This window comes from Pelophylax lessonae (genome assembly GCF_965119305.1).
Source record: "Pelophylax lessonae genome assembly, chromosome: 6".
Taxonomy (NCBI): domain Eukaryota; kingdom Metazoa; phylum Chordata; class Amphibia; order Anura; family Ranidae; genus Pelophylax; species Pelophylax lessonae.
Window position 1 is genome coordinate 45,549,724 of NC_138773.1, and position 25,978 is coordinate 45,575,701.

The window sequence follows — 25,978 nt, forward strand, 5'->3', positions numbered from 1 at the left end:
ACTGTCTTCTATTACAGTTACCTTTTATTTTGTATTGCAGAACATGTTTTGTTTATGAACAGACGGGTGGTATAGGTTTCGGTTAAGCCCCGGTTCACACTACTGCGTGTGCGGGGTTCGCATGTCATGTCGGAGCGCACTGCTCCGACATTACATGCGATCAGCTGTGCGGTGCGAGTATAGCCATACAGTTTGTATGGCTAAATTCGCATCGCACCCGCAGCAAACACGCACAGGAGGCATTTTTGCTGCCGCATCAGGATCGGATCGCACAGCGGTTCAGACTTGTGCGATCCGATCCTGTGCGAACTGCACGATCGCACTGCGATATGCGATCAAACTGGGGGTGTCGTTAAGATTACATTGACACCCCCAGCGGATCGCATATGGCAGTGTGAACTGCCGGGGGTGCGTGTGCGATGCGGGAACAGGCTGCGAATTCGCAGCCTTCCCGCATCGCATCAGTGTGAACCGAGCCTAAAAACTATCAACCTACATTGGTTTATCTCCTGTTTTGTACCACAGAAACAATTACCTGGACCTTAAAGCCATATTTTTCTACTGTTTCTGTATACTTTGTGTTCTGGACATTTTATAGCTAGGCAACCCCTATCCTCATATTGATTAGTGGTTCCATTCCAAATTAATAACTACTGCAGTAGGGAACAGACACAAAAAGATACATCTTTCCGAAATGAACTGTTCTGCTTTATTTGACGCAATTGAAGGTTTTTATACACATGATTACGTAGATATCACATTATTATTACAATTGTACTTTTATGGTAACAAGGGGCGTAACATAGGCAGGCTAATTCTAATCAGGACTCGAAAGACATGTAATGAAAACATTATTAGGGCCATGTGCACAATGAGTGCAGTGTGCAATACATACAAAATATAATAAAATAATATACAGGCTGTAGAAATTTCCTTTACACTTTGCATACCTTTAAATAAAGAATTAAAAAAAAAAAAAATTGCCATACTATTTTGTGTAATTCCTGTACCACCAGTGCCATCTAGTGGCCACAATGCTGTTTTTTCCTGATTGATTTATTTCTGGGAAAAAAACACATAATGGCCACTAGATGGCGCTGACAATGTAGGAATCACACATAGTAGAAGCAGCACAGTCATTTTCTCCCTGGTTGTGTAAATGTTTGTCACATCCACACAACAGATGTTTTATACATAGACATCAGATGATACTATCCCCTGCTTTAGAGAGCAGGGGAGGGCTCCATCAAATTTTGCTATGGGGCCCTGTGATTCTCCTTTATGCCCTGTCCCATTGCTAGAGTAGAAGGCACCAAAGGTCACAGGTGCAGTAGAAGCTGCTGGTTTCCTCTGGTTCTTAGTCATCATGTAGCCGGCAGTGTCATCATCCTTCTGGCTGTTTATTTATTGTCTGCATGTATGTGGGCGCTCACATGTATGCACAAGCTGCGTGAATTTTCACACTTACATTTTCTTGGCAAATTATCTTCAACAAGTTAAACACATTGGCAAACATTTCAAATATCTGGAGTGACAATATATTTTTCTAAACGGAGTGAGAAAAAAACAAAACTATGAAGAATGTGTAAAAATTAATACAAAGTAGAGCTTTATTAACCACTTGACCTCTGGAAGGTTTTACCCCCCTCATGACCAGGGCATTTTTTGCTATTCAGCACTGTGCTGCTTTAACTGGCAATTGCGCAGTCATGCAACATTGTACCCAAATTAAATTTATATAATTTTTTCTTTTTTTTTTAACAGGAACGTTTTATTGATAAATGAAAAAGTTACAAAAACAAACATTGCCAACAAGGTACATCGTCAAAAATCAAAAGCAGCAATAAGAAAGATCATGTGCGCACATATCATAGCAATACGAAAATAAAGCAACATTAAATAACATTCTATCTTATATCATTTTTTCACACAAATAGAGCTTTTGTTTGGTGGAATTTGATCACCACTGGGTGTTTTATTTTTTACTATATAAATGAAAAAAAAAATTGAAAAGAAAAGATTTTTTCTGCTTTCTGGTATAAAACATATCCAATAAAAAAAAAAAATCTAATTTCTTCATGAATTTAAACCAAAATGTATTCTGCTACATGTCTTTGGTAAAAAAAATTCCAATAAGTGTACAGTGCCTTGCGAAAGTATTCCGCCCCCTTCAACTTTGCGAACTTTTGCCACATTTCAGGCTTCAAACATAAAGATATAAAACTGTAATTTTTTGTGAAGAATCAACAAGTGGGACACAATCATGAAGTGGAACGAAATTTATTGGATATTTCAAACTTTGTTAACAAATAAAAAACTGAAAAATTGGGCGTGCAAAATTATTCAGCACCTTTACTTTCAGTGCAGCAAACTCTCTCCAGAAGTTCAGTGAGGATCTCTGAATGATCCAATGTTGACCTAAATGACTGATGATGATAAATAGAATCCACCTGTGTGTAATCAAGTCTCCGTATAAATGCACCTGCACTGTGATAGTCTCAGAGGTCCGTTTAAAGCACACAGATCATCATGAAGAACAAGGAACACACCAGGCAGGTCCGAGATACTGTTGTGGAGAAGTTTAAAGCCGGATTTGGATACAAAAATATTTCCCAAGATTTAACCATCCCAAGGAGCACTGTGCAAGCGATAATATTGAAATGGAAGGAGTATCAGACCACTGCAAATCTACGAATACCTGGCCGCCCCTCTAAACTTTCAGCTCATACAAGGAGAAGACTGATCAGAGATGCAGCCAAGAGGCCCATGATCACTCTGGATGAACTGCAGAGATCTACAGCTGAGGTGGGAGACTCTGTCCATAGGACAACAATCAGTCGTATACTGCAGAAATCTGGCCTTTATGGAAGAGTGGCAAGAAGAAAGTCATTTCTTAAAGCTATCCATAAAAAGTGTTGTTTAAAGTTTGCCACAAGCCACCTGGGAGACACCAAACATGTGGAAAAAGGTGCTCTGGTCAGATGAAACCAAAATCGAACTTTTTGGCAACAATGCAAAATGTTATGTTTGGCGTAAAAGCAACACAGCTCATCACCCTGAACACACCATCCCCACTGTCAAACATGGTGGTGGCAGCATCATGGTTTGGGCCTGCTTTTCTTCAGCAGGGACAGGGAAGATGGTTAAAATTGATGGGAAGATGGATGGAGCCAAATATAGGACCATTCTGGAAGAAAATCTGATGGAGTCTGCAAAAGACCTGAGACTGGGACGGAGATTTGTCTTCCAACAAGACAATGATCCAAAACATAAAGCAAAATCTACAATGGAATGGTTCACAAATAAACATATCCAGGTGTTAGAATGGCCAAGTCAAAGTCCAGACCTGAATCCAATCGAGAATCTGTGGAAAGAACTGAAAACTGCTGTTCACAAACGCTCTCCAACCAACCTCACTGAGCTCGAGCTGTTCGGGTGCTGATTCCAGAACCCCGTTGAAATCAATGGGACCCGAACTTCAGTAATCAAAAAACACCATTTTGAAGCCCTAAAACCCAATAAATGCCCCTAAAAAGTGCCTAGGGTTCTGGGTCATGTCCCAGGGACTATTAATCACACAAAAAAAAGTTCTTAAAAATATTTTTGATAGAGAGCCAATTATTGAAAAAATTATTGAAAAAAAAATGAGATTTCTTTGGATTTAGTGTCTATGGGGTCTAAAAAGTGTACCTGTGAAGTTTCAGCTCTATAGCATGCCCAGAACCAGAAAAAAAAGATTGTTTGTCTTAGAATTGCAGTAGAGCAGGCATATTGCTCCGCTATTTTCACACCTGGCCGTTTTTGTTGCAGCCGTTTATTGGGCTTTTTTGTGGACATCTTTGGAGGCAGGCATGACATCTGAACTTCTGTATAGGGTTATATATATATATATATACACATACACACATATAGGTGTGAATGTAGCGGAACCCTATGCCTGCGCTTATGAAATTATTTGCAGGCATAGGGCTCCGCTCCTATCACACCTATATGTGTGTATGTGTATATATAAATATATGTGTGTGTGTATATATACCCCTATATAGAAGTTCAGATGTTATGCCTGCCTCCAAAGACGCCCAAAAAATGCAAAAAAAACGCCTGCAACCACACACCTGGGCATTTTATTGGGCATTTTTTGGGCATCTTTGGAGGCAGACATAACATCTGAACTTCTGTATAGGGGTATATATACACACACACATATATGTATATACACATACACACATATAGGTGTGATAGAAGCGGAGCCCTATGCCTGCAAATAATTTCATTAGCGCAGGCATAGGGTTCCGCTACTTTCACACCTATATGTGTGTATGTGTATATATACATATATGTGTGTGTGTATATATACCCCTACACAGAAGTTCAGATGTCATGCCTGCCTCCAAAGACGTCCACAAAAAAGCCCAATAAACGCCTGAAATAAAAACGGCCAGGTGTAAAAGTAGCGGAGCCACTACCCTGCTCTACTGCAATTCTAATACAAACAATCTTTTTTCTATGGCGGTCACCCTGACATGGAAGAGTTTGGTCACCCTGCCATAACAGTCAGAGTCAGTTCACCCTACACTACACTACGGTCACCCTGACACTTAACACTTTCCCTACAGAAACTAGATTATTGAATCTAACTATAGTGGAAAATAGTACCCTAACTACACTAGATATCCCTTTCCTCATACTACTAATTGCTAAATGACACTTTTGCAGCAGGAGTAACAGAACTGCTTCCACTCTCTTCCACAGCCTCTGTATTACAGTGCTAGAGATTTGGCGGGGCTATGTTATATACTGGGGGGCGTATTCACTACTGATTGGCCTCTGGACCCCCTAGTCACTCCAATCACTTTCCTACCATCCTCCTGCCCCCTCAATTGGCTTTTACTGATGGTTCTGGTCCAATCACGGGCTTTTAAAGCCCAGTTCCTGTCCCATTGCATTTTGGTCGGTTCTGGTTGCCGAATCATGAACTTTTTCCTCAAAAAGTTCGGAATTCGGCCGAATTTCGAACAGTCAATGTTCGGGTCGAACCGATGGTCGTCCCGAACCGTTCAATCATCCCTAATAGAGACATACCCCAAGTTACTTACAGCTGTAATCGCAGCAAAAGGTGGCGCTACAAAGTATTAACTTAAGGGGGCTGAATAATTTTGCACGCCTAATTTTTCAGTTTTTTATTTGTTAAAAAAGTTTGAAATATCCAATAAATTTCGTTCCACTTCATGATTGTGTCCCACTTGTTGTTGATTCTTCACAAAAATTACAGTTTTATATCTTTATGTTTGAAGCCTGAAATGTGGCAAAAGGTGGCAAAGTTCAAGGGGGCCGAATACTTTCGCAAGGCACTGTATATTAATTGGTTCATGCAAAAGTTATCGCGTCTACATATTATGGTATATATACTGGAATTTATGCAGCTCTAGGCGCTGTTCTGTAATGGAAATGATCGGCGATTAATAGGGTCCTTTCTCACAGGCTTTCCGCCCAGCGGACTCTATTTTGCTCACCGGGGGATTGATCCGCCAATCCCCACTGAGCAGGTGGATGACAGCTCCGTCTCCGCTCACTGTGCGGAGGCGGTCCTGTCAGATCCCCGCTCTCCTCTATGGGAGATCGGATGAAAACGGACCGCCTGTCTGTTTTGATCCGATCCGATCCTCCAGATGGATGGACAAATAGGGTTTCCATCCGTCTGGATTTCACGGACAGGATGGGACAGCAGCGGGTGTCAGTGGACATGTCACCGCTGACATCTGCTGCTCCATAGAGATGCATGGAGGATCAGATCAGGTCTGCCAGAAAAGCTGACAGATTGACCTGATCGGAAAGCCCGTGTGAAAGGGGCCTTTGAATAGAGATTGAAGCATGTGTGGGCCTGAGGAGGTGAACAAAAAGAGAGTACAAGGAGTTTCTCAAAAAGAAATATGTGGCTCCTTACCTCCCTCGCACAGGCGTATTCACATCCCATTAATGGCACTTTTAATCCTGGTCCAGAGGAGGTTCCATATATAGTGAGTGAACTCTCACTGAGGCCCCTTTCACACATGCTGTCCGTTTGTCTGTTTTTCATCCATCCGTTGATGGATGAAAAATGGACATCAATGCATTCCTATGGAAAAACGGATGTTTATGGATGATCATTCATTTACATCCATTTTCATCCGCTTCTGTCAACATCCGTTTTTTGAACGGATGAAAGCCGTATTTTTCATTTATTAAAAAAAAAAAGATTGGATGACCATGAATAAAAAAGGATGACAACTGATAAAAACTGATGACAAAAGGATGAAAAAAGTGATTAAAAAACTGATGACAAAGGATGAAAACGAATAAAAAACGGATGACAACAGATGAAAAACTAATGACATTGGATGAAAAACTGATAAAAAACTGATGACAAAGGATTAATAACTGATAAAAAAAACTGATGACAAAGGATTAATAACTGATAAAAAAAAAATGGATGACAAAGGATTAAAAACTAATAAAAAACTGATGACAAAGGATGAATAAGGGCTGTTTGACACGGGCGGTCTGATCAGATCCGCCTGTCAGTTTTTTAGGCGGATCTGATCGGATGCCCCATTCAGCCCTATGGAGCAGCGGATGTCAGCGGTGACATGTCCGCTGACACCCGCTGCCATCCGCATCCGATCCTGTCTGTGAAATCCGGACGGATGGAAACCCTATTTTCCATCCATCCTGGGGATCGGATGAGAGCGGACAGGCGGTCCCCATAGAGAGCAGCGGGGGCTGTGACACCTCCCTCTCCGCACTGCAAGCGGAGACGGAGCTGTCATCCGCCGGCTCAGCGGAGATCACGGATCGATCCCCGCTGAGCAGCGCGGATCCGCCTACGGATGCGGACCATGTGAAAGAGCCCTATCGGATTAAAAAAATGGATAACAAAGGATGAAAAACTGATAAAAAATGGATGACAAAGGATGAAAAACTGATAAAAAACTGATGACAAAGGATGAAAAACTGAAAAAAAAAAAACGGATGACAAAGAATGAAAAACGGATGAAAACGAATAAAAAAAATAGAACTGTAAACTGAATTTCAAGCAGCACACCAGTATCCACTATACTTCCAAAGTGTGGATTAACCACTTAAGCCCCGGAAGATTTTACCCCCTTCCTGACCAGGGGGTATTTTGCGATTCGGCACTGCGTGACTTTAACGGACAATTGCGCGGTCGTGCGACGCTGTACCTAAACGAATTTGGCGTCCTTTTTTTCCCACAAACAGAGCTTTCTTTTGGCGGTATTTGATCACCTGTGCGATTTTTTGATCACGCGCTATAAACAAAAAAAGAGCGTAAATTTTGCAAAAATAGCAATATTTTTCCCTTTTTTTTATATGAAATTCCCCCAAAAATAAATGTAAAAATCAAAATTTTTTAATATTTTCGGCCAATTTGTTTTATGCTACCTATGTTTGGTAAAAAAAATCGCAAAAAGCGTATTTTGATTGGTTTGCGCAAAAGTTATTGCGTTTACTAACAAAGGGAAAGATTTTTGTCATTTTTGTTGTTTTTTTTTTTAACGCGTAATGGCGGCGATCTGCGATTTTTTTTGCGGTACTGCGACAATGCGGCGGACAGATCGGACCCTTGACTGACATTTTTGACACTTTTGGGGTTACCAGTGACATTTCTACAGTAATCAGTGCTATATATATGCACTGTTACTGTAAAAATACACTGGTAGTGAAGGGGTTAACTTTATTTGAGAGGGAGGGGCTGTGTGTGTCCCTAGGGGCGTGCTTCTAACTGTGATTGGCTGGGGCTTCAACTGTATGCAGAGTGATCAATGGATCTACATAGTAGATCCATGTGATCATCTCTCATACAGAGAGGAGAATGACAGGCAGCTTGTTTACACAAGCTGCCTGACTTTCTCCCTCTCCCCCGCCGATCGCAGAGTGGCCGGCGGCGATCGGGTCCGCCGGTCACACGCGCGGGGGGGTCCGTGACCACGCGGGAGCGGGAGCGCGCCTCCGGCGGCGCGCGCTCGCTCCCTAAACCCTCACAGGCGAGCGACGTAGACCTACGTCACTTTGCCTGTGAGGGGCTGACCGCCCACGTAGATAGTCGTGCGGCGGTCGGCAAGTGGTTAAGCATATTAGCAATACATGATTATATGTGTCCTTATACATGAAAACAACGAATAAATCCAAGTACCCAATTACAGCGCTGGTTCTATTGAATAGAGTCTGGTTATATACATTCATACAGGCTGTAAGTAAATATTCCCCGTGTGTGGGTACTCATATGAACAAATGTTTTCTAAGTTACTCTGTACGTATAACCGGTCAGGCTTGTTTCCTTACCCAACCACATGCTGTTTCACTCTCTATTCAAAAGATTTTTATTTTTCTGTTTCCTGCATCCCACTATTTTTTTTTTATATCATGTGATATGTGTTTTTGAAGATTGTTTATAATAAAGGTCAATTTTTTTATGTGAATGGAGACAGCCTCACATGTATTATTATTCATCAATTATTCTCCCACTTTATATTTATTTGTATTCATCAATTATTCTCTTATTCTATTGTCCTCTCCCCTTTATGAGTTTTGTGGGCAGGGGTTGAGCCGTATCCATTTTGGAGTTGAGTGTTTTGTTTCTGTTAAATCCAAAAAAATGCAACATGTAGAGATTACATGTGCACATCAAAGCCTGAAGCCTATGGCTCTACATGTTTTAAAGTTGCACATATATCAATAACATTCTAAATTTTAGAGGACTTGTGCGGATTTTACATTTTTAAATTCTTCTGTTAGTCAGTAGGGATGATCGACCATCGGTTCGACCCGAACATTGACTGTTCGAAATTCGGCCGAATTCCGAACTTTTTGCGGAAAAAGTTTGGAATTCGGCAACCAGAACCGACCAAAATGCAATGGGACAGGAACTGGGCTTTAAAAGCCAGTGATTGGACCAGAACCATCAGTAAAAGCCAATTGAGGGGGCAGGAGGAATATAGGGGCTGTGGAAGAGTGTGGAAGCAGTTCTGTTACTCGTGCTGCAAAAGTGTAATTTAGCAATTATTAGTGTGAGGAAAGGGATATCTAGTGTAGTTAGGGTACTATATACCACTATAGTTAGATTCAATAATCTAGTTTCTGTAGGGAAAGAATTAAGTGTCAGTGTGACCGTAGTGTAGTGTAGGGTGAACTGACTCTGACTGCTATGGCAGGGTGACCAAACTCTTCCATGTCAGGGTGACCGCCATAGAAAAAAGATTGTTTGTATTAGAATTTCAGTAGAGCAGGGATAGGGCTCCGCTACTTTTACACCTGGCCGTTTTTGTTTCAGGCGTTTATTGGGCTTTTTTGTGGACGTCTTTGGAGGCAGGCATGACATCTGAACTTCTGTGTAGGGGTATATATACACACACACACATATATGTATATATACACATACACATATATAGGTGTGATAGGAGTGGAGCCCTATGCCTGCAAATAATTTCATTAGCGCAGGCATAGGGTTCCGCTACTTTCCCACCTATATGTGTGTATGTGTATAGATACATATATGTGTGTGTGTATATATACCCCTATACAAAAGTTCAGATGTTATGCCTGCCTCCAAAGACGTCCACAAAAAAGCCCAATAAACGCCTGCAACAAAAACGGCCAGGTGTGAAAATAGCGGAGCCATATGCCTGCTCTACTGCAATTCTAAGACAAACAATCTTTTTTTTTTTCTGGTTCTGGACATGCTACAGAGCTGAAACTTCATAGGTACACTTTTTAGACCCCCCAGACACGAAATCCAAAGAAATCAAAATTTTTTTCCAATAATTTTTTCAATAATTAGCTCTCTATCGACAACGACAATTTTTAAGAACTTTTTTTGTGGGATTAATAGTCCCTGGGACATGACCCAGAACCCTAGGTACTTTTTAGGGGCATTTATTGGGTTTTAGGGCTTCAAAATGGTGTTTTTTGATTACCGAAGTTCAGGTCCCATTGATTTCAATGGGGTTCTGGAATCCGGACCCAAACTTTCGGGAAGTTCGGGTGTTCTGGTCGAACCGAACTTTTCAAAAGTTCGATCATCCCTATTAGTCAGGAGTAAGATAAGGGCACCGACAGGTTAATAGTACATATTAATCCTCTTCACGGTCTTTATTTACAGCTCCGCCCCTCCTCCTGGCTTTAAATTCTTTGTTGTCGTTCCCTTCCGTGACTTGATAAAGCCCATGCGCGCAAAACATGTAGTCACGGCAACAAGATTGATTGCGTTCCACCCTGGTTCCTGGTTCCTCATAGCGAGTGACGTCTTTCCGGTACACGTCATCGCACCAGAAACACAGCGGACAAACGGACACACACCACACAGCGGTATTTGGCGGTTGATTTTCCAACATTTACGCTGCCAGAGCCCATGTCTAACTCCAGCCCAGGGTGATGTATGCATTTTAATTGACTATCCTTTTCTGGTCTCCATCACCAATAAACTGTTCTTTTTTATACTGGACGTCTACCTGGCTTTTTCCCTTGGATCCCGGTGTTCCTATGCGCTGCCATCAAACGTACGTTTCTGTGTCAGCATCCATCCCATGCTTATTGGCTGGCAGCATAGCAATCCCTTGGGAGTTTCACAGGCAGTTTTCACCCCCTACCCAACAGGCACCCCAGGAGCACCTGGTCATTTGTTTTTTGCCTTGCACCACTAAGTTGAACACAAATCTAAAGAAAATTGAACAAGAAAATTGTATAATGTATGGCCAGCTAAAGACAAGCATAGGGAGAACATGCAAGCTTCATGTATAGTGGGTATAGAAAAGAATCACCCCCTTTTAACCACTTGCCCCCTGGAAGATTTACCCCCCTTCATGACCAGGGTATGTTTTGCCTTTTGGCGCTGCATTATTTTAACTGACATTTTCATGGTCATGCAATACTGTACACAAATTCAATTTGTATTATTAATTATGTAATTATGTATTTACTCAGTGCAACTTATAACATCCAAGTGAAAGATATAACGCCAACATTTCAGAAAAAATAAAAAACAGAATCACTGAGTTGGAAAAAGGATCCTCCTCTCCTAAAAATGAATTGAAAACTCAATCAGGTGTAGCTAATCACCTTCTCAATGGCACACAAAGCCATTTGACTGCCAACTGTGATCAGCTGTGGTCATTTTGATTAGTTCAGCATGAAAAGAGCTTTCCAGGAGGAAATTTCAGTCCTTGCTAGGGCAACTGAAGCAAACAATCCACTATGGTCTTTATTTCAGACTGCAAAGCAACACAATGTGATTATTTTAAAAAGGGTTATTCTTTTCTATACCCACTGTAGATAGTGTTCTAACCAAGATTTGAACCAGGGACCTCAGGGCTGTAAGGCAGAAGCACTGACCACTAAGACACTGCATTGATTTGTGCCTTTTGTATTTGCCTGAATTCAGCTAGGATAAACTTTTGGTGGCCCTAAGTTTGACTCAGATCTCAGAGTCTGCAATAGCTGGTGTGATTCTGAACACAGAAGAAAGCTTAACGTTCCCTAATTTATTTAGGCAATTATCTCCTCTATATCAGCTCTTCTGCTGAGTACAGAATACAGGAACAAGTGAACAGGTAAGCAGGCAATCCCGTGGCTTATTATTAAATTCTAGTTTTGCCTGAAGTTCTCCTAATCAACTTTCATTTTAAGTCACCAGATCCTTTAATACAAGCCCGATTATTCATTTATAAGCAGCTTTCCAGTGGAGGCAATGATGATCATCAATGATTCATCTGAAAAGGCCGGTGGATAATCCGCAATTATGTAACCGGATCATGTTGACCTGTGTATAACACTGCTGAATTCCCAGGCCAGCTAAAAGGAATAATCAGGCTGAACTTTGACAGAAGCAATAACTCGTAAAAGATAACAAAGTCCACAGAGTAGTGTATGAACATTTTCCGGGTTCTGGAGCCAACGGAGGCTGATATATCTACAGGCAGTATACACAAGCCGAGGCTGCGCCAAGTGGGACACTGACAAAGATAAGGGAACTGGACAAAGGAGGGTGGGCTGTGCCAAGTGATGGAAGAGGAACCACAAGAGCCCGAAATCTCTGGCATCTTGGAGAAGAGGCGGCAAAATTTGGTGAGTCATTACCGTAATCAGGAATGCTGCTAACCCTGGGATCATTGCTGGTTTTGGACTTTCTTCTCTTGGAAAGAAATTCGGTCTTTGGCTTGCTACTCTCTTAAAGCTGCTTTCGGAACCTAAAAAACTTTAACATACTGTAAACTTTTTCAATTCAGACCTACCGTGCCCTGACGAAATCAAGGCCTTAGGCTTTAAAGACATCCACCAAAAAGTAAACTCTAGCTGAAAATTTGTACCTTCTACACATTTTATACTGATTTTAGCAAATCATAATGAAATATTCAATTTAAAATCAAAATGTGAAATATACAAACTTAAAGCAATCCTCGTGCTTTGCCCATGCAAAGCAAAGAAACAGGTTTGCTTTAGTCCACCCCCCTCCACTACCCAGCCATGCATACTCACCTTTCCTTTACTCCCTCACCTCTCTGTTAAGTTAGGAGCACAAAAATACCAGGTACGCCTATGTATTGAGGAGCGTTTTACTTCCCTTTCTCACATGTGACAGCACAGGAGTAATCGGCACATCATCACTACATGGTGTCAGCTTAATCAAAAACAACGTGGAGCCTACACAGGGTGAGGAGGGCAGTGGTGGATAAAAGAAAAGGTGAGCATGTGCTGTGCTGCTAGTAAGAAAACCATTAATGTAAACCTGCTGCTTTGGCTGGCATAGAATGATAGAAAATGAACATTACAACTATTACATTCTAAAGTGTACAATGCACATGAGCTCATTATTGCTATAAATAGCATAAAAAACAATTCTGTAACTTGGAAAATCACAATCTGAAATGTATAATTTGTCTAACCACCTTCTGTTCACTTTGTCCATACCAACATTTGCCTATCTTCTTTGTACCACCTTCCATCTACTTTGTCCACTCTACCTTCTTCCCACGTTTGCCCATCCCACCCTCTACGTACTTTGTTCATAACATGTCCACACCACCTTCAGCCCAATTTGTGCAAACAATTATCTGCCCAATTTGTCCACACCATCTTCTATACACTTTGTTCACACAAACTTCTGCCCACTTTGTCTACTTTAACCACTTTACCACCGGAGGATTTTGCTGTCTTACGTCTGGGCCATTTTTTGCGATTCAGCATTGTGCGACTTTAACTGACAATAGCGCGGTCATGCAGCGCTGTACCCAAACAAAATTTACATTCTTTTTTTGCCACAAACAGAGCTTTCTTTTGGTGGTATTTGATCACCTGTGCGATTTTTAGTATTTGTGCTATAAGCAAAAAAAGAGCGACAATTTTTAAAAAAGAACAATATTTTTCACATTTTTTTATATGAAATTCCCCCCCAAAAAATGTAAAAATCTAATTTTTTTATCATTTTAGGCCAATTTGTTTTCTGCTACATATTTTTGGTAAAAAAAATTGCAATAAGCGTATTTTGATTGGTTTGCGTTTACTAACTTAGGTAAAGATTTCTGTCATTTTTGGTGTTTTTTTTTTAACGAGTAATGGCGGCGATCTGCGATTTTTTTCGCGGGACTGCGACATTGCGGGGGACAGATCGGACCCTTGACTGACATTTTTGACACTTTTGGGGGTACCAGTGACATTACTACAGTAATCAGTGCTGTACATATGCACTGTTACTGTAAAAATTACACTGGCAGGGAAGGGGTTAATTTTCATTGGTGTTCAAGGGGTTAATGTATGCCTGGTGCTTACTAACGTGTGTGGGGGGAGGTGACTGAGTGACATGGGGACAGATCGCAGGTTCAGCTATGCTGAATCCTGCAATCTGACCCTGCCTGTTACTTAGGAGATCCGCCCGCTTTGTTTACACAAGCGGGCGGATCTCCACACTCGATTCCCCGACGATCGGGGAAGAGCGGCGGTGATCACCGCCGCTCCTCCCCTGGCCCGACTCCCGCTGTGACTGAATACAGCGGGAGCGAGCCTCTCTCGCCGCCGAGAGAGGGGAATGTCTGGCGACGTAGGTCTACGTCGTCAGACGTTATCGAGCCACTTTGCCGCAGTAGCAGCTCAGTGAGCAGCGGTAAAGTGGTTAAATTATGCTCTCGTGGTTTACACCACCTCCAGTCCACTTTCTCTAAACAATCTTTTGTCCACGTTGACCACACCATAGTTTTCTCACTTTGTCCATACCATTCACTTTGTCCACTCTAGCTTTTGTCTTCTCTGTCTACTCTACCTTCTGTCTGATTTGCCTATTCAACCTCAATACAACTTCAAATACTTTTTCCTCATTTTGACCGCACTACCTTCTATCTATTCTACCTTCTGTCCACTTTGCCTCTAGCCCACGATAGCCACCTTTTGCTCATTTTGTCCTTACTTCCTTGTGTCCACCCTACCTACCCCACCATTTCTGCAACTAAATAAGCTTCTGCTCATACTGTCCACATTACTTTTTTGCTAAAACAATAAAAACAAATGTTGGCACAATATTTAGGTGCTTTACAGAGACAAGAGTTGCCAATAATGATCAAGTGTGGAAAGTCCTTATGAGAAGGCTCTCCGTAGTGGAAGCTCAATGTTGAATCAAGAAGCAGCTCTGGGGGACAATTGGGAACACAAGCGCCTACTAAATGTAGCATGTACTATATATTTAATAAGGTTTAAAAAGAGTGTTACTCACAAAGGACATAAAACCATAGGTGTAAAAACGATTTATGATCTGAAGCATACACAGAGACATGCCTCCATCCCTCATTGTACATACAAACAAAATGCAATGGTCATGGGAATTTAAATGGGGCAGGTCACTACATGGAGTACACATGGTTTACAATTTATAAAAAAATGATAATTATTAAACATTTCATGATTATAAAAATATATGTTATCAATTTCCAGGTATAGTAAAGACATGTATTAAAAGACCTGACATATAACAAATTCATATATTTATGGAAAATTTTCATATTGTAATGGTACATGATGGTATATACATAAAGAGATACACGATTAACATATTGATTAATAGTATAACAAACTGAAAAGCGTGGAATCCTTAAGACTCTATGCGTTTCGTGGATCCCTGTCCACTTCATCAGGAGTTTGATGCAAGAAGGTAGTGACCTGCCTCATTTGACCATTGCATTTTGTTTGTATAAAGCCATAGGCACATAGCACTGTGAGTGGGGGTCCTAGGCAACACAATCCCAGAGGAGAGGGGGGGGGGGGTGTCCGTCAGGTGTGTGTGGCTGGGTTCCCTTTGTAGGCATTACCAGTGGTTCCAGGTGCTTCCTAAGTTTGTGGAACGCACAGCAGAGTGGCGTGATGTCACTACCTGGATGAGATGTATGGACGTAGGCAATGCATTTACAGAGTATTCGCTCCTTCAGGCCTGAAGAACACCCCCCGGGATTGTGTTGCCTAGGACCCCCACCCACAGCGCTATGTGCCTATGGTTTTATGTCTTTTGTGAGTAAAACTCTTTTTAAACCTTATTAAATACAGTACATGCTACCCTTAGTAGGTGCTTGTGTTCTTTTCCCAATTACTTTTTGCTAAGACCAACTATTCGACCACACTTCTGAGGTTGAGCACCCCACCCCCCTACACACACCTGTACTCTATCAGTGTCCACTGTCAAGTAGATATAGGAGGAGTCCTTTGTAGTGCATTAGCACATCTATCCCAGCAAGGAGTGTTGTCTCCAAGGGTTGGAGAGGCTGGATTCACCCCTTTTTTATGGATAGTGTAGGACCCACTGACAATGGGGTACTTTGACGCAGTGGTGGGCTTGAGCACGATATGGCCATATGGTGGGACTAAATCCCCATTTTTATTTATGCATTGTCTCCATATTTGATAGTCATTTCTTTTGCATGTGTGCGCAATTCTTTTTTAATAAGACCAACTATTGCTCAAATCTGAACCCTTCTTCCATGCAACCTTTTTTCCACCCTAACTTCTGTCCACTTTGCCTACTCCACCACCATCTAACCTTTTGGTCATTTGGTCCTCACGACTTCTGTCAATTCTACCCACCCCACCAATTTAGTTGTGCCACTATGGGGGTGCAGACTGCAGAGGGATGACACCATTAAGTAGCACTGGGGCAGGCTAGAGGGGGATGGTGCTCGGTGGCGGTGATGGGGTGACACAATGTTTTGCAGGTTTTGGGTGGGATGTGTGGTGTTGGAGTGACACCACGTTTTACTGCACCAGGTGACACCAACCCGAATGACATCACTGCACCAATTATTCTACTTTAGCCAGCTTCTACTCATACTGTCCACACTACTTTCTGCTAAAACCAACTATCAATAAGATCTGAACCATTCTGAAAACCTTCCACTCGACCTTCTTTCCACTCAAGTTTTTGTTCCATTCCAACCCCCCCCCCCCCCCCCACCACCCCCTCCTTCCGCCTTTAGCCGCCACTTTTTGCTCATTCTTTCCTCTCTGCTTTCTGTCCACATTATGTACCATAATTATTAAACTTTAGACAGCTTACACCTGTACTGTCCACAATACTTTTTGCTAAGACCAACTATTGCTCAAATCAGAACCCTTCTAAACACCTTCCACTCTACCTTATCTTCTGTCCACTTTGCCTACCACCATCCCACTTTCACCACCTTTTGTTCATTTTGTCTACACTGACTTCTGTCAACTCTACCAACCCCACCATGTATTCCACTTTATCCAGCTTCTTCTCATACTGTCCACACTACTTTCTGCTGAGACCAACTATTGCTCAAGTCTGAACCACCTTTCACTTTGTGACTTTCTGTCCATATCCATGCAAGTATTTCACACCACTATGACTTCTCCTTTGATGGCATTGGGCTCAGCTCAGTCTTTTATACGTAGAATCTGTCCAGTCCCCCCAGCACCATACCCTTCTTGTCATTAGCTCAATCTCTTATAAGTAGGATCTGTCCAGTCCCCCCAGCACCATACCCTTCTTGTCATTAGCTCAATCTCTTATACGTAGGATCTGTCCAGTCCCCCCCAGCACCATACCCTTCTTGTCATTTAAGGGTGTGCACGGCAAATGGTAATACCCTTATACAGCTCACTCACATGGAAACCCAGTAAACCACACAGGTGAACCTCAAAAATGCAATTCACTGGAATTTCATCTTGTGCTTTTTTTGTTTTTACACAATTTTTGTTTGTAATTTACAATTCTGCATATTCAAATGGAACCTCAATAAACGGAATGTTTAAAGTTTGGCCATGTAGTGTGCTTGCTTTCCATGTTAAAGTTTTAGGTGTAGGAGGCATATAGCTATGAAAGCTGGATCTGAACCAGGGGCGTAACTACAGGGGTTGCAGGGGTTGCGATTGCAACCGGGCCCAATGCTCCAGGGGGCCCAGCATTGGATAGGAGGGGAGGCGGGGGCAGCATATAGAGAAATCACTGTCCTCCTTTTTCCTCCTGTAGCTGCAGAAAGAAAATGGAGGAGATTGGATCCTCTGTATGCTACCCCCGCCACTCCTCCTATACAGTTCACTTGCTGTCTGGGCCCCTGTGTGCTCCCCTGGTCCCCCCCCCCCCCACTGTGATCCCTCCCCTTTCCTGCCGGCTGCTGCAGGGGATGTGTAACAATAGAGAACCAGGAAGGGGTCGGTAAATATGTAATTTACCAGCTCCTTGCTTCTCTAAATGGGCAGAGTCATAGTCAGTGACATTGTAAAAAAATTAAATAAAATGATAAAAAATAATACAATTAAAATACCAAAAAATAAAAACTACTGACACCAGTGGGTGAACTTTCAGGATCGCAAAGGTCACACTCTCAACCGGGCCCTGGCATTCCACCACCGTGGGGAGGCCCCAAGATGGCAGGAAGGGTGGCCCACTGCAAAACTTGTGAAAGGGACGCGCGGTGGGACCGCAATAAAGGGCCCCGCAAGCGGAGTAAAGGGCCCCAGGATCAGTGGGAAGAGCCCGGGGCTTGAAGGGAAGGGCCCCGGCCAGGGGTCCGGGGGGGCCCTTCATGGTTTCTTGCACCGGGGCCCTGAAGGTTCTAGTTACGCCTCTGATCTGAACACCTCTGTTGCACCCAACTATTCATTCTCCCATCTCCTCCAGACTCATTGGGCTCTGGGGAGTTTTTTATCTGTTCCAAAATCTCTTAAATTGTAAGCATTACCAATGTCAGAAAGCATAGGGTTTGATTTACTAAAACTGGAGAGTGCAAAATCTGATGCAGCTCTGCATAGAAACCAATCAGCTTCCTTTTTTTTTTTTTTTGTCGAAGCGTAATTGAACAAGCTGAAGTTAGAAGCTGATTGGCTACGGTTGTACAGCTACACCAGATTTTTCACTCTCCACTTTTAGTAAATCAACTTCATAGTGTCCTATTGATTATCAGTTTGGCTTGAGGTCCTGAGGACTGTATGTTCCTCCTGGGATTGTGTGGGTGCTTTCTCACAACCCCAAAACATAGAGCAACACAGGTAAAACTTTAGCTGACACCAAACAAATCCGTAAATGTATTTAATATTAGGTTTTAGCTGCATGGTGTTTTGTCTTCTACAGAAGAAAATCCTTCTGCCATTTTATTGCTATGGAAAATCAGATAAAAAATGAGCTATAGTTCTTCCATTGCTAAAATACACCTTACATTCATCTTGAGTTCAAAGATAATTATTTTATTTTCTATTTATGCAGAAATTCCATTGGAGGACATATGAATTCATTCTGAAGGGGATGAACCTTTCCTATTTCAAAAAGCGTGGGAGCGATGACAAAGAGGTACCAACACTTTAGAACTGATTTACAGTACTGTGCAAAAGATTTAGGCAGGTGTGAGGAAATGCTGTAAATTAGGAATACTTTCAGAAGTAGAAGTGTTAATAGTTCATTTTTATCAACTAACAAAATATAAAGTAAATGAAAAAAGAAAAATCCAAATCAAATCAATATTTGGTGTGACCACCCTTTGTCTTCAAATCACCCTTGATTCTTCTAGTTACACTTGCACACAGATTTTGAAGGAACTCGGCAGGTAAGTCGTTCCAAACATCTTGGGGAACTAAGCACAGATCTTCTGTGGATGTCGGCTGCCTCAAAGTCTTCTGTCTCTTCATGTAATCCCAGACAGACTCCATGATGTTGAAATCATGGCTTTGTGGGGGCCAAACCATCACTTCCAGGACTACTTGTTCTTCTTTACTCTGAAAATAGTTCTTAATGACATTGGTTGTATGTTTGGGGTCATTGCTGCAGAATAAATTTGGGGCCAATCGCATGCCTCCCTGATGGTATGGCATGATGGATAAGTCTTTGCTGGCCCCACACAACACACCTGGAAGTTCAGTGACAGGGTCACTTTAACTAAGTCCTGTCAACCGTATAGTAAAATGACGGTGGGCAGGATCCCCATTCGTTCTGGGGCGATGTCTTATGACGTCGGCCCTGGTCACTTGTGTGCCTGTGGGGGCACGCAGCATGGCATTCGAGGACACGCTGTGTCCCTAGGACATAGCACAACCCCGATCTCTGTAAAGAGCCGATGACATGTAAACACGGAAGTGCTGTTTATTGGCTCGCCTCTGTAACGCTCCTGCGTTTCTTATATGGTGTGGATTTTCAGCTGCAGAAATAGTTCCACGTCAGTAGTCATGTAAGAGATATGCTGAGATACCATTCCCAACCTCAATGACTCATCATGTGTGGAAGGTCTTATTTCAGCCAGTAAATACACACAATTAGCAAGCTGGTTCCTAGAATGACTTTATGTATGTGGTAACACAATGATGAAGGTTGAGGGATAGGTTGAGTGGAGGTGGTAGGTGATAGACACTTGAAGGTGAGACAGTAGCAGATGGATGCAGGAAGGTTTAGCAATGTTGTATGGTAGCAGATGACAGAATAGCAGGTGGACATACAAAAGAGATCAACCCAGTGCAGAAAAGTAGCAGTAGTCTCAAGAGCTAGCAATCTAGTTATGCAGATGTGATAAACAGTCTTTACTATGCAGAGCTAGATAGTGTAAGCTTAGTATAAGTTTATAGAGAATTCCCCTGCGGGGTACTTAGCACTATTAGCGATACAGCCGAAGGGTGGTTCAGGAGAGGCGGATGATCCAGTAGCGGGATACAGGGATCAGCGCAGCGAGGTTCCGTCAGCGAGGTAAGCTTGCAAGCATGGAAGCTTCAAGCTAGGATAGCATCCAGGTAAGGGTGTTTGAACGAACACATGTGAGTGAGAACCGGCGATTTAAATAGCCATCTAGTCCGGCGCTGGGTGATGACAGCTCCAGTCTTAAAGGTGTATGCGCACCTTTCCAAAAGTAAATGGTGGGGCGCATACACTTGTGGAAAGTGTAATTTAGGGTACCAAAGGTACCGGAACATTACAGCCTCATGTGTGAGGAGAGGAGAGCCGATCAGCAGCATCTCCTCGCAGGGGAGACCTGCACAGGTAATCAAGGCACTGATTATCAGTGCCTTGATTATCAGTGCAGCCCTAGCAGTGCCCATCTGTGACACCAATCAGTGCCCATCAGTGACACCAGTGATGCCAATCAGTGCCTGCTCATCAGTGCCACCCATCAGTTCCCATCAGTGCTGCCCATCAGTGCCACCTATCATTGCCCATAATTGCCGCTTTTCAGTGCTGCCTATCAGTGCCACCTATCTGTGCCACCTATCATTGCCCATAAGTGCTGCCAATCATTGCCCATTAGTGCCACCCATCAGTACAGCATTTAAGTGCCTCCTCATCTGTGCCACTTAATCTGTGCAGCCTATCAGTGCCCATCAGTGCTGCCCATCAGTGCCGCCTATCATTGCCCGTAATTGCATCTTTTCAGTGCTGCCTATCGGTGCTGCCTATCAGTGCCACCTATCTGTGCCACCTATTGTTGCCCATAAGTGTTGCCAATCATTGCCCATTAGTGCCATCCATCAGTGCCCATCAGTACAGCATTTAGGTGCCTCCTCATCAGTGCCACCTAATCAGTGCAGCCTATCAGTGCCCATCAGTGCTGCCTCATCAGCGCACATCAGTGAAGGAGAAAAATTACTTGTTTACAAAATTTTCTGACAGAAATGAAGAAAAACGTTATTGTTATATACAAAATTGTTGGTCTGTTTTTGTTTTTTGTTTTTTTTTTACCAAAAAATAACAAACCCAGAAGTTAAATACCACCAAAAGAAAGCTCTTTTGTTGTGTGGCAGGAAGGGGGTAAAAGTGCCCGGTATTGAAGCGGGTAAGCATAGCATAAATGGATCCAGATAATTATTGCATTGAAAGGAATAATACATCATTGTTTGGTCACATTTTCTCGACCTAGAGAGTTCCAAGGGCATCTGTCAAAACATCACTTTGTATTTGAAAAATGAGATCTTTTCAGGCACATATACATCATTATATATACCATGCACCCTGGTTGAGAAACATTAATGTATTGGATCTGATATCCTCCATACGGCTGTGCAGACTTTTCCCTGGTTGAAAACCACTAATCTAATGGAAAGAATGTCCTCCATACAGCTCTGTAGACGTACTTGAATGGAAAGGTGAAACAAATATAAGAGCAGAAAGGAACACAGATGTCTCTTGGTATATAAGAGGATTTGTCAGTGCACAGAGTAATAATCTTTTAATTAAAAGAATATGGACAGGGTTATGTGCCATAACAAGGGAGAACCTCTTAGAGAATAGAGCTTCACCTACATGCAAGGCTTTGGATGCCCCACCTAAGGATCTAGATCAGGGGTGTCAAACTTAATTTCATTGCAGGCCGCATCAGCATTATGGTTTCCCTCAAAGGGATGCTTGTATCTGTGAGTCTACATGTCTAGAGCACCCCACCCCCCCCTTTACATCAGATGTCAAGAGTCCGCTTATCATCAGAAGTCAAGAGTCCCCCACCCTTTCCTTCCACCACAGTGCACCCCCCTTACCACCTTGTGCTAGGGTTGGGGCGGGAAAGCAGAAGGTGCAGGGCCTGAGGGGAGGACCAGAGTCTGGAATCTCCTGCCAGAGTCTGCTGAATGCTAAAACCAGGGGAAGCGGAGATGTAGGGGTCCTGAGGCTGCACAGAGGGGCACAGGATCTGTAGGAGAAGTTCTGTCCTCCTCTCTGCTGCCGATTGCTGAGACAGGGGGAGGGCAAAGACAAGCCTCTCTGTGGCTTCAAGGAGAAGCTTAGGATCTGGCAGGGGAGTTTTTAGCTCATTTACGTCAGGAGGCAATTGCAAGATGATTTTGCATTTAGGTCCCGGACCTAAGACCCTTCAGTTCTAACTCCCCAGTGTAGTGAATTTTCCATCTCTGGCCAGGAGATGTCAAACATATAGCACTTAAGCTTAATGCATATACATCTGATTTATTCCATTTCGGCTCACATATTTATGGGAAATTTGAGAGGGAAAAACCAGTTCAAACTAGTGTACAATCCATGGGTCAGTTTAACAATAGAATATATCTACTTAAGACAATACATGAAAAGGCTTTTGTTTTCCCTATACATTGCTGTAAATGTGGGGTGTAGTGTGTCTGAAATTGCGTTTGTGGAAAAGCCGTTCCGTCTCTGCTGAACTGTCTGATGTGTTAATATGTAAGTAATTGTCAATGTGTTCAGGCGTTGTCTGTAATCCATATGCAAAAGTTAAGTGTCCAGGATGAATGAATGAATGAAATGTGTTTAATATGTAAACACTTATCATTGTGTCTGTAATCTGTATGCGGAGCCTAACTGTTAAGTCTCCAGGATGAATGAGACTTGTTTAATATGTAATTGCAAGGGACCACATTCCATTGGAAAGTGGGCACTAGCTAAAATGAATTTTCTCTGGTATCATGAAATGTAATATTTCATTAAGGCACATTGATACACTCTTTCAGGAGTTCTGTCCTCCTCTCTGCTGCTGACTGCTAAGACAAGGTGGGGGCAGAGACAAGCCATGTCCTGCAGCTGCAAGAGAAGCATGTAAAATGGCCTAGTAGGCTGGGTTCGGCACAAGGGCCTTGTGTTTGGCACAGGTGATCTAGACATTAATCAAAGAATTCTAGTTATTTGCATCAGATTTTGATGTCAGTTAAGACTCCCCTTTCTTATATCTTCCGATTCTCCTGGAGGGTATAGGAGAACTGGATGCCCTAAGCATTTTTTTTACAAACAAGGTTGCTCTTTATTGAAAAAAAACACACGACAATATACAATATACATTACATGTGTAGCTGCTGTACATCATCAGACCACAGGGGAAAAAACAGATGTGCCGAAGGCAACAAAACCTATACAGTGGGGGATCCAACAGTAAGAACACGGTAAAAGGCACGGTGGGGCTAGATGCAAGTCTACTAAAAAAAGAACAAAAAAGAAAGGAAAAACAAATGGAACACAGACAGATAGCATCAAACAGAACAGAGGATCAACCCGTGCCATCTATCCAAGGCTGCCAAACCTTCTCGTATTTATGGGGACAGTTCCTATTAATGTAGGTGAGCTTATACATTGGGAGAGCCCCATGCACCAGGGCCTCCCACGCAGCCAGCGTGGGAGGGGAGGGGGAGACCCACCGAAGGACAATCTCCTTCTTAGCGTAATACAGCAATAGAGAAATCAGTAAACGGGAATACTTATTGCGCCTAACCTGATCGGGGATGCCCAAGAGCGCCAGCTCCGGGGCGCACGTGACCGAGAGGTGAAGACGGGTGTTCATGACCTCGAACACCGCCCCCCAGAACTCCGCCACCCGTGGGCATGCCCAGAACATGTGGAAGTACGAACCCTCTGCAGTAAAACATTTAGGACAATCTGCTGGCCTCGCAGGAAACATTCTGTGCAGTCGCTGAGGAGTATAATAGACCCTGTGTAGGAACTTGACTTGAATAAGCTTGTCCCTGGAGGCAATGACCAGTCTGGAGCCATTCCCCAAGCAGTTATCCCAGTCCTCCCTATCCAAGTCGGGGATGTCCAAAGACCACTTCTGCCAAAGACGCTCCAACGCAGGGGAGTCAACAACAAGCAGGGTAGCGTATAGGGCAGAAAGGGGCTTAGGGAGGTCCGCCTGCGCCAGCACATCCTCCAGACGATCAGTCTGTATGACAGGGGTGACCGGGAACTGAGCACTGACCGCATGGCGCAACTGGAGATAACGAAAGCCTATCCAGCGTGGCAAGGCAAAGGACCCCTTAAGGTCCCGGAGCGAGCGTAGCTCGCCCACAGGCATGATGTCCCTCAAGCGCTGTATACCACACCGGCCCCACACCTGCGGGTCAGGAAGCATCTGCAGATGAGGGAGCGACGGATTGCCCCATAGGGGCTGATAAGGGGACCAGGTGTTAGGTTGGAGAAACCGTATTTCACCAACTGTTCAGTCCCCCTTTTTTGAAGTTGCTGATGAAACGGGTCAACTGACTCATGAAACGCGCCATAATCAGAGTGGAAGACTACAAGGAGATCTCTTTGATTTATGTGATGTTCTAATGAGTGGGATAACCATTGTATTATATGGAAAGGTGTCCTGTGAGATACTGAATTTTGAGGTTTATGGAAGTTACAAGGCCTTTATAGGCTTCCCAGGGAAAGTTGTATACCTTTCTCCTTTTTAATGAAAGTTTTCAAAAAATGTAATATATTTAATAGAATACAATGTATACGTAATAGATCTATGTAGCCCCTTTAAAGTCCCAGTATGTCTTTAATCTACTTTGAGTACTAATAACTATGGATGTGGTGTGCTGACCCAACAGGCCAGCTCAAACCTAGAACTAAGTACATCTTTTTACTATATGGCTTTTGATTGTGTATTTCTCTCTTTCTTCTCCAGGGGGAGCTATGGGGTACCATAAATTTACTCGATGTAAGTGTTCACTGTCAAAACACTATAGTTAAAGGAAGCTGTACAAATTAACATTGAAATATTAATATATATATATATATTTTTTTTTTAAACTGTTATACAGTGCCTTGCGAAAGTATTCGGCCCCCTTGAACTTTTCGACCTTTTGCCACATTTCAGGCTTCAAACATAAAGATATAAAACTGTCATTTTTTGTGAAGAATCAACAACAAGTGGGACACAATCATGTAGTGGAACGAAATTTATTGGATATTTCAAACTTTTTTAACAAATAAAAAACTGAAAAATTGGGCGTGCAAAATTATTCAGCTCCCTTAAGTTAATACTTTGTAGCGCCACCTTTTGCTGCGATTACATCTGTAAGTCACTTGGGGTATGTCTCTATCAGTTTTGCACATCGAGAGACTGAAATTTTTGCCCATTCCTCAGTTAGGTTGGATAGAGAGCGTTTGTGAACAGCAGTTTTCAGTTCTTTCCACAGATTCTCGATTGGATTCAGGTCTGGACTTTGATTTGGCCATTCTAACACCTGGATATGTTTATTTGTGAACCATTCCATTGTAGATTTGGCTTTATGTTTTGGATCATTGTCTTTTTGGAAGACAAATCTCCGTCCCAGTCTCAGGTCTTTTGCAGACTCCATCAGGTTTTCTTCCAGAATGGTCCTGTATTTGGCTCCATCCATCTTCCCATCAATTTTAACCATCTTCCCTGTCCCTGCTGAAGAAAAGCAGGCCCAAACCATGATGCTGCCACCACCATGTTTGACAGTGGGGATGGTGTGTTCAGGGTGATGAGCTGTGTTGCTTTTATGCCAAACATAACGTTTTGCATTGTTGCCTAAAAGTTCGATTTTGGTTTCATCTGACCAGAGCACCTTCTTCCACATGCTTGGTGTGTCTCCCAGGTGGCTTGTGGCAAACTTTAAACAACACTTTTTATGGATATCTTTAAGAAATGGCTTTCTTCTTGCCACTCTTCCATAAAGGCCAGATTTGTGCAGTATACGACTGATTGTTGTCCTATGGACAGAGTCTCCCACCTCAGCTGTAGATCTCTGCAGTTCATCCAGAGTGATCATA

General features: G+C 42.8%; 1 protein-coding gene across 1 annotated transcript in view; it reads left to right on the forward strand.

Annotated features, from left to right (window-relative positions):
* Positions 1–11,868: 11,868 nt before the first annotated feature.
* The window catches only part of LOC309558890 (uncharacterized protein), a 72,425-nt gene continuing 58,315 nt past the window's right edge, over positions 11,869–25,978 (forward strand). The window contains exons 1-3 of the mRNA XM_082261985.1: positions 11,869–12,117; positions 18,749–18,832; positions 24,864–24,896. Coding sequence (XP_082118111.1) covers positions 12,055–12,117; positions 18,749–18,832; positions 24,864–24,896 — 180 coding nt within the window. The 5' untranslated portion in view covers positions 11,869–12,054. The remainder of the gene's footprint in view (positions 12,118–18,748; positions 18,833–24,863; positions 24,897–25,978) is intronic.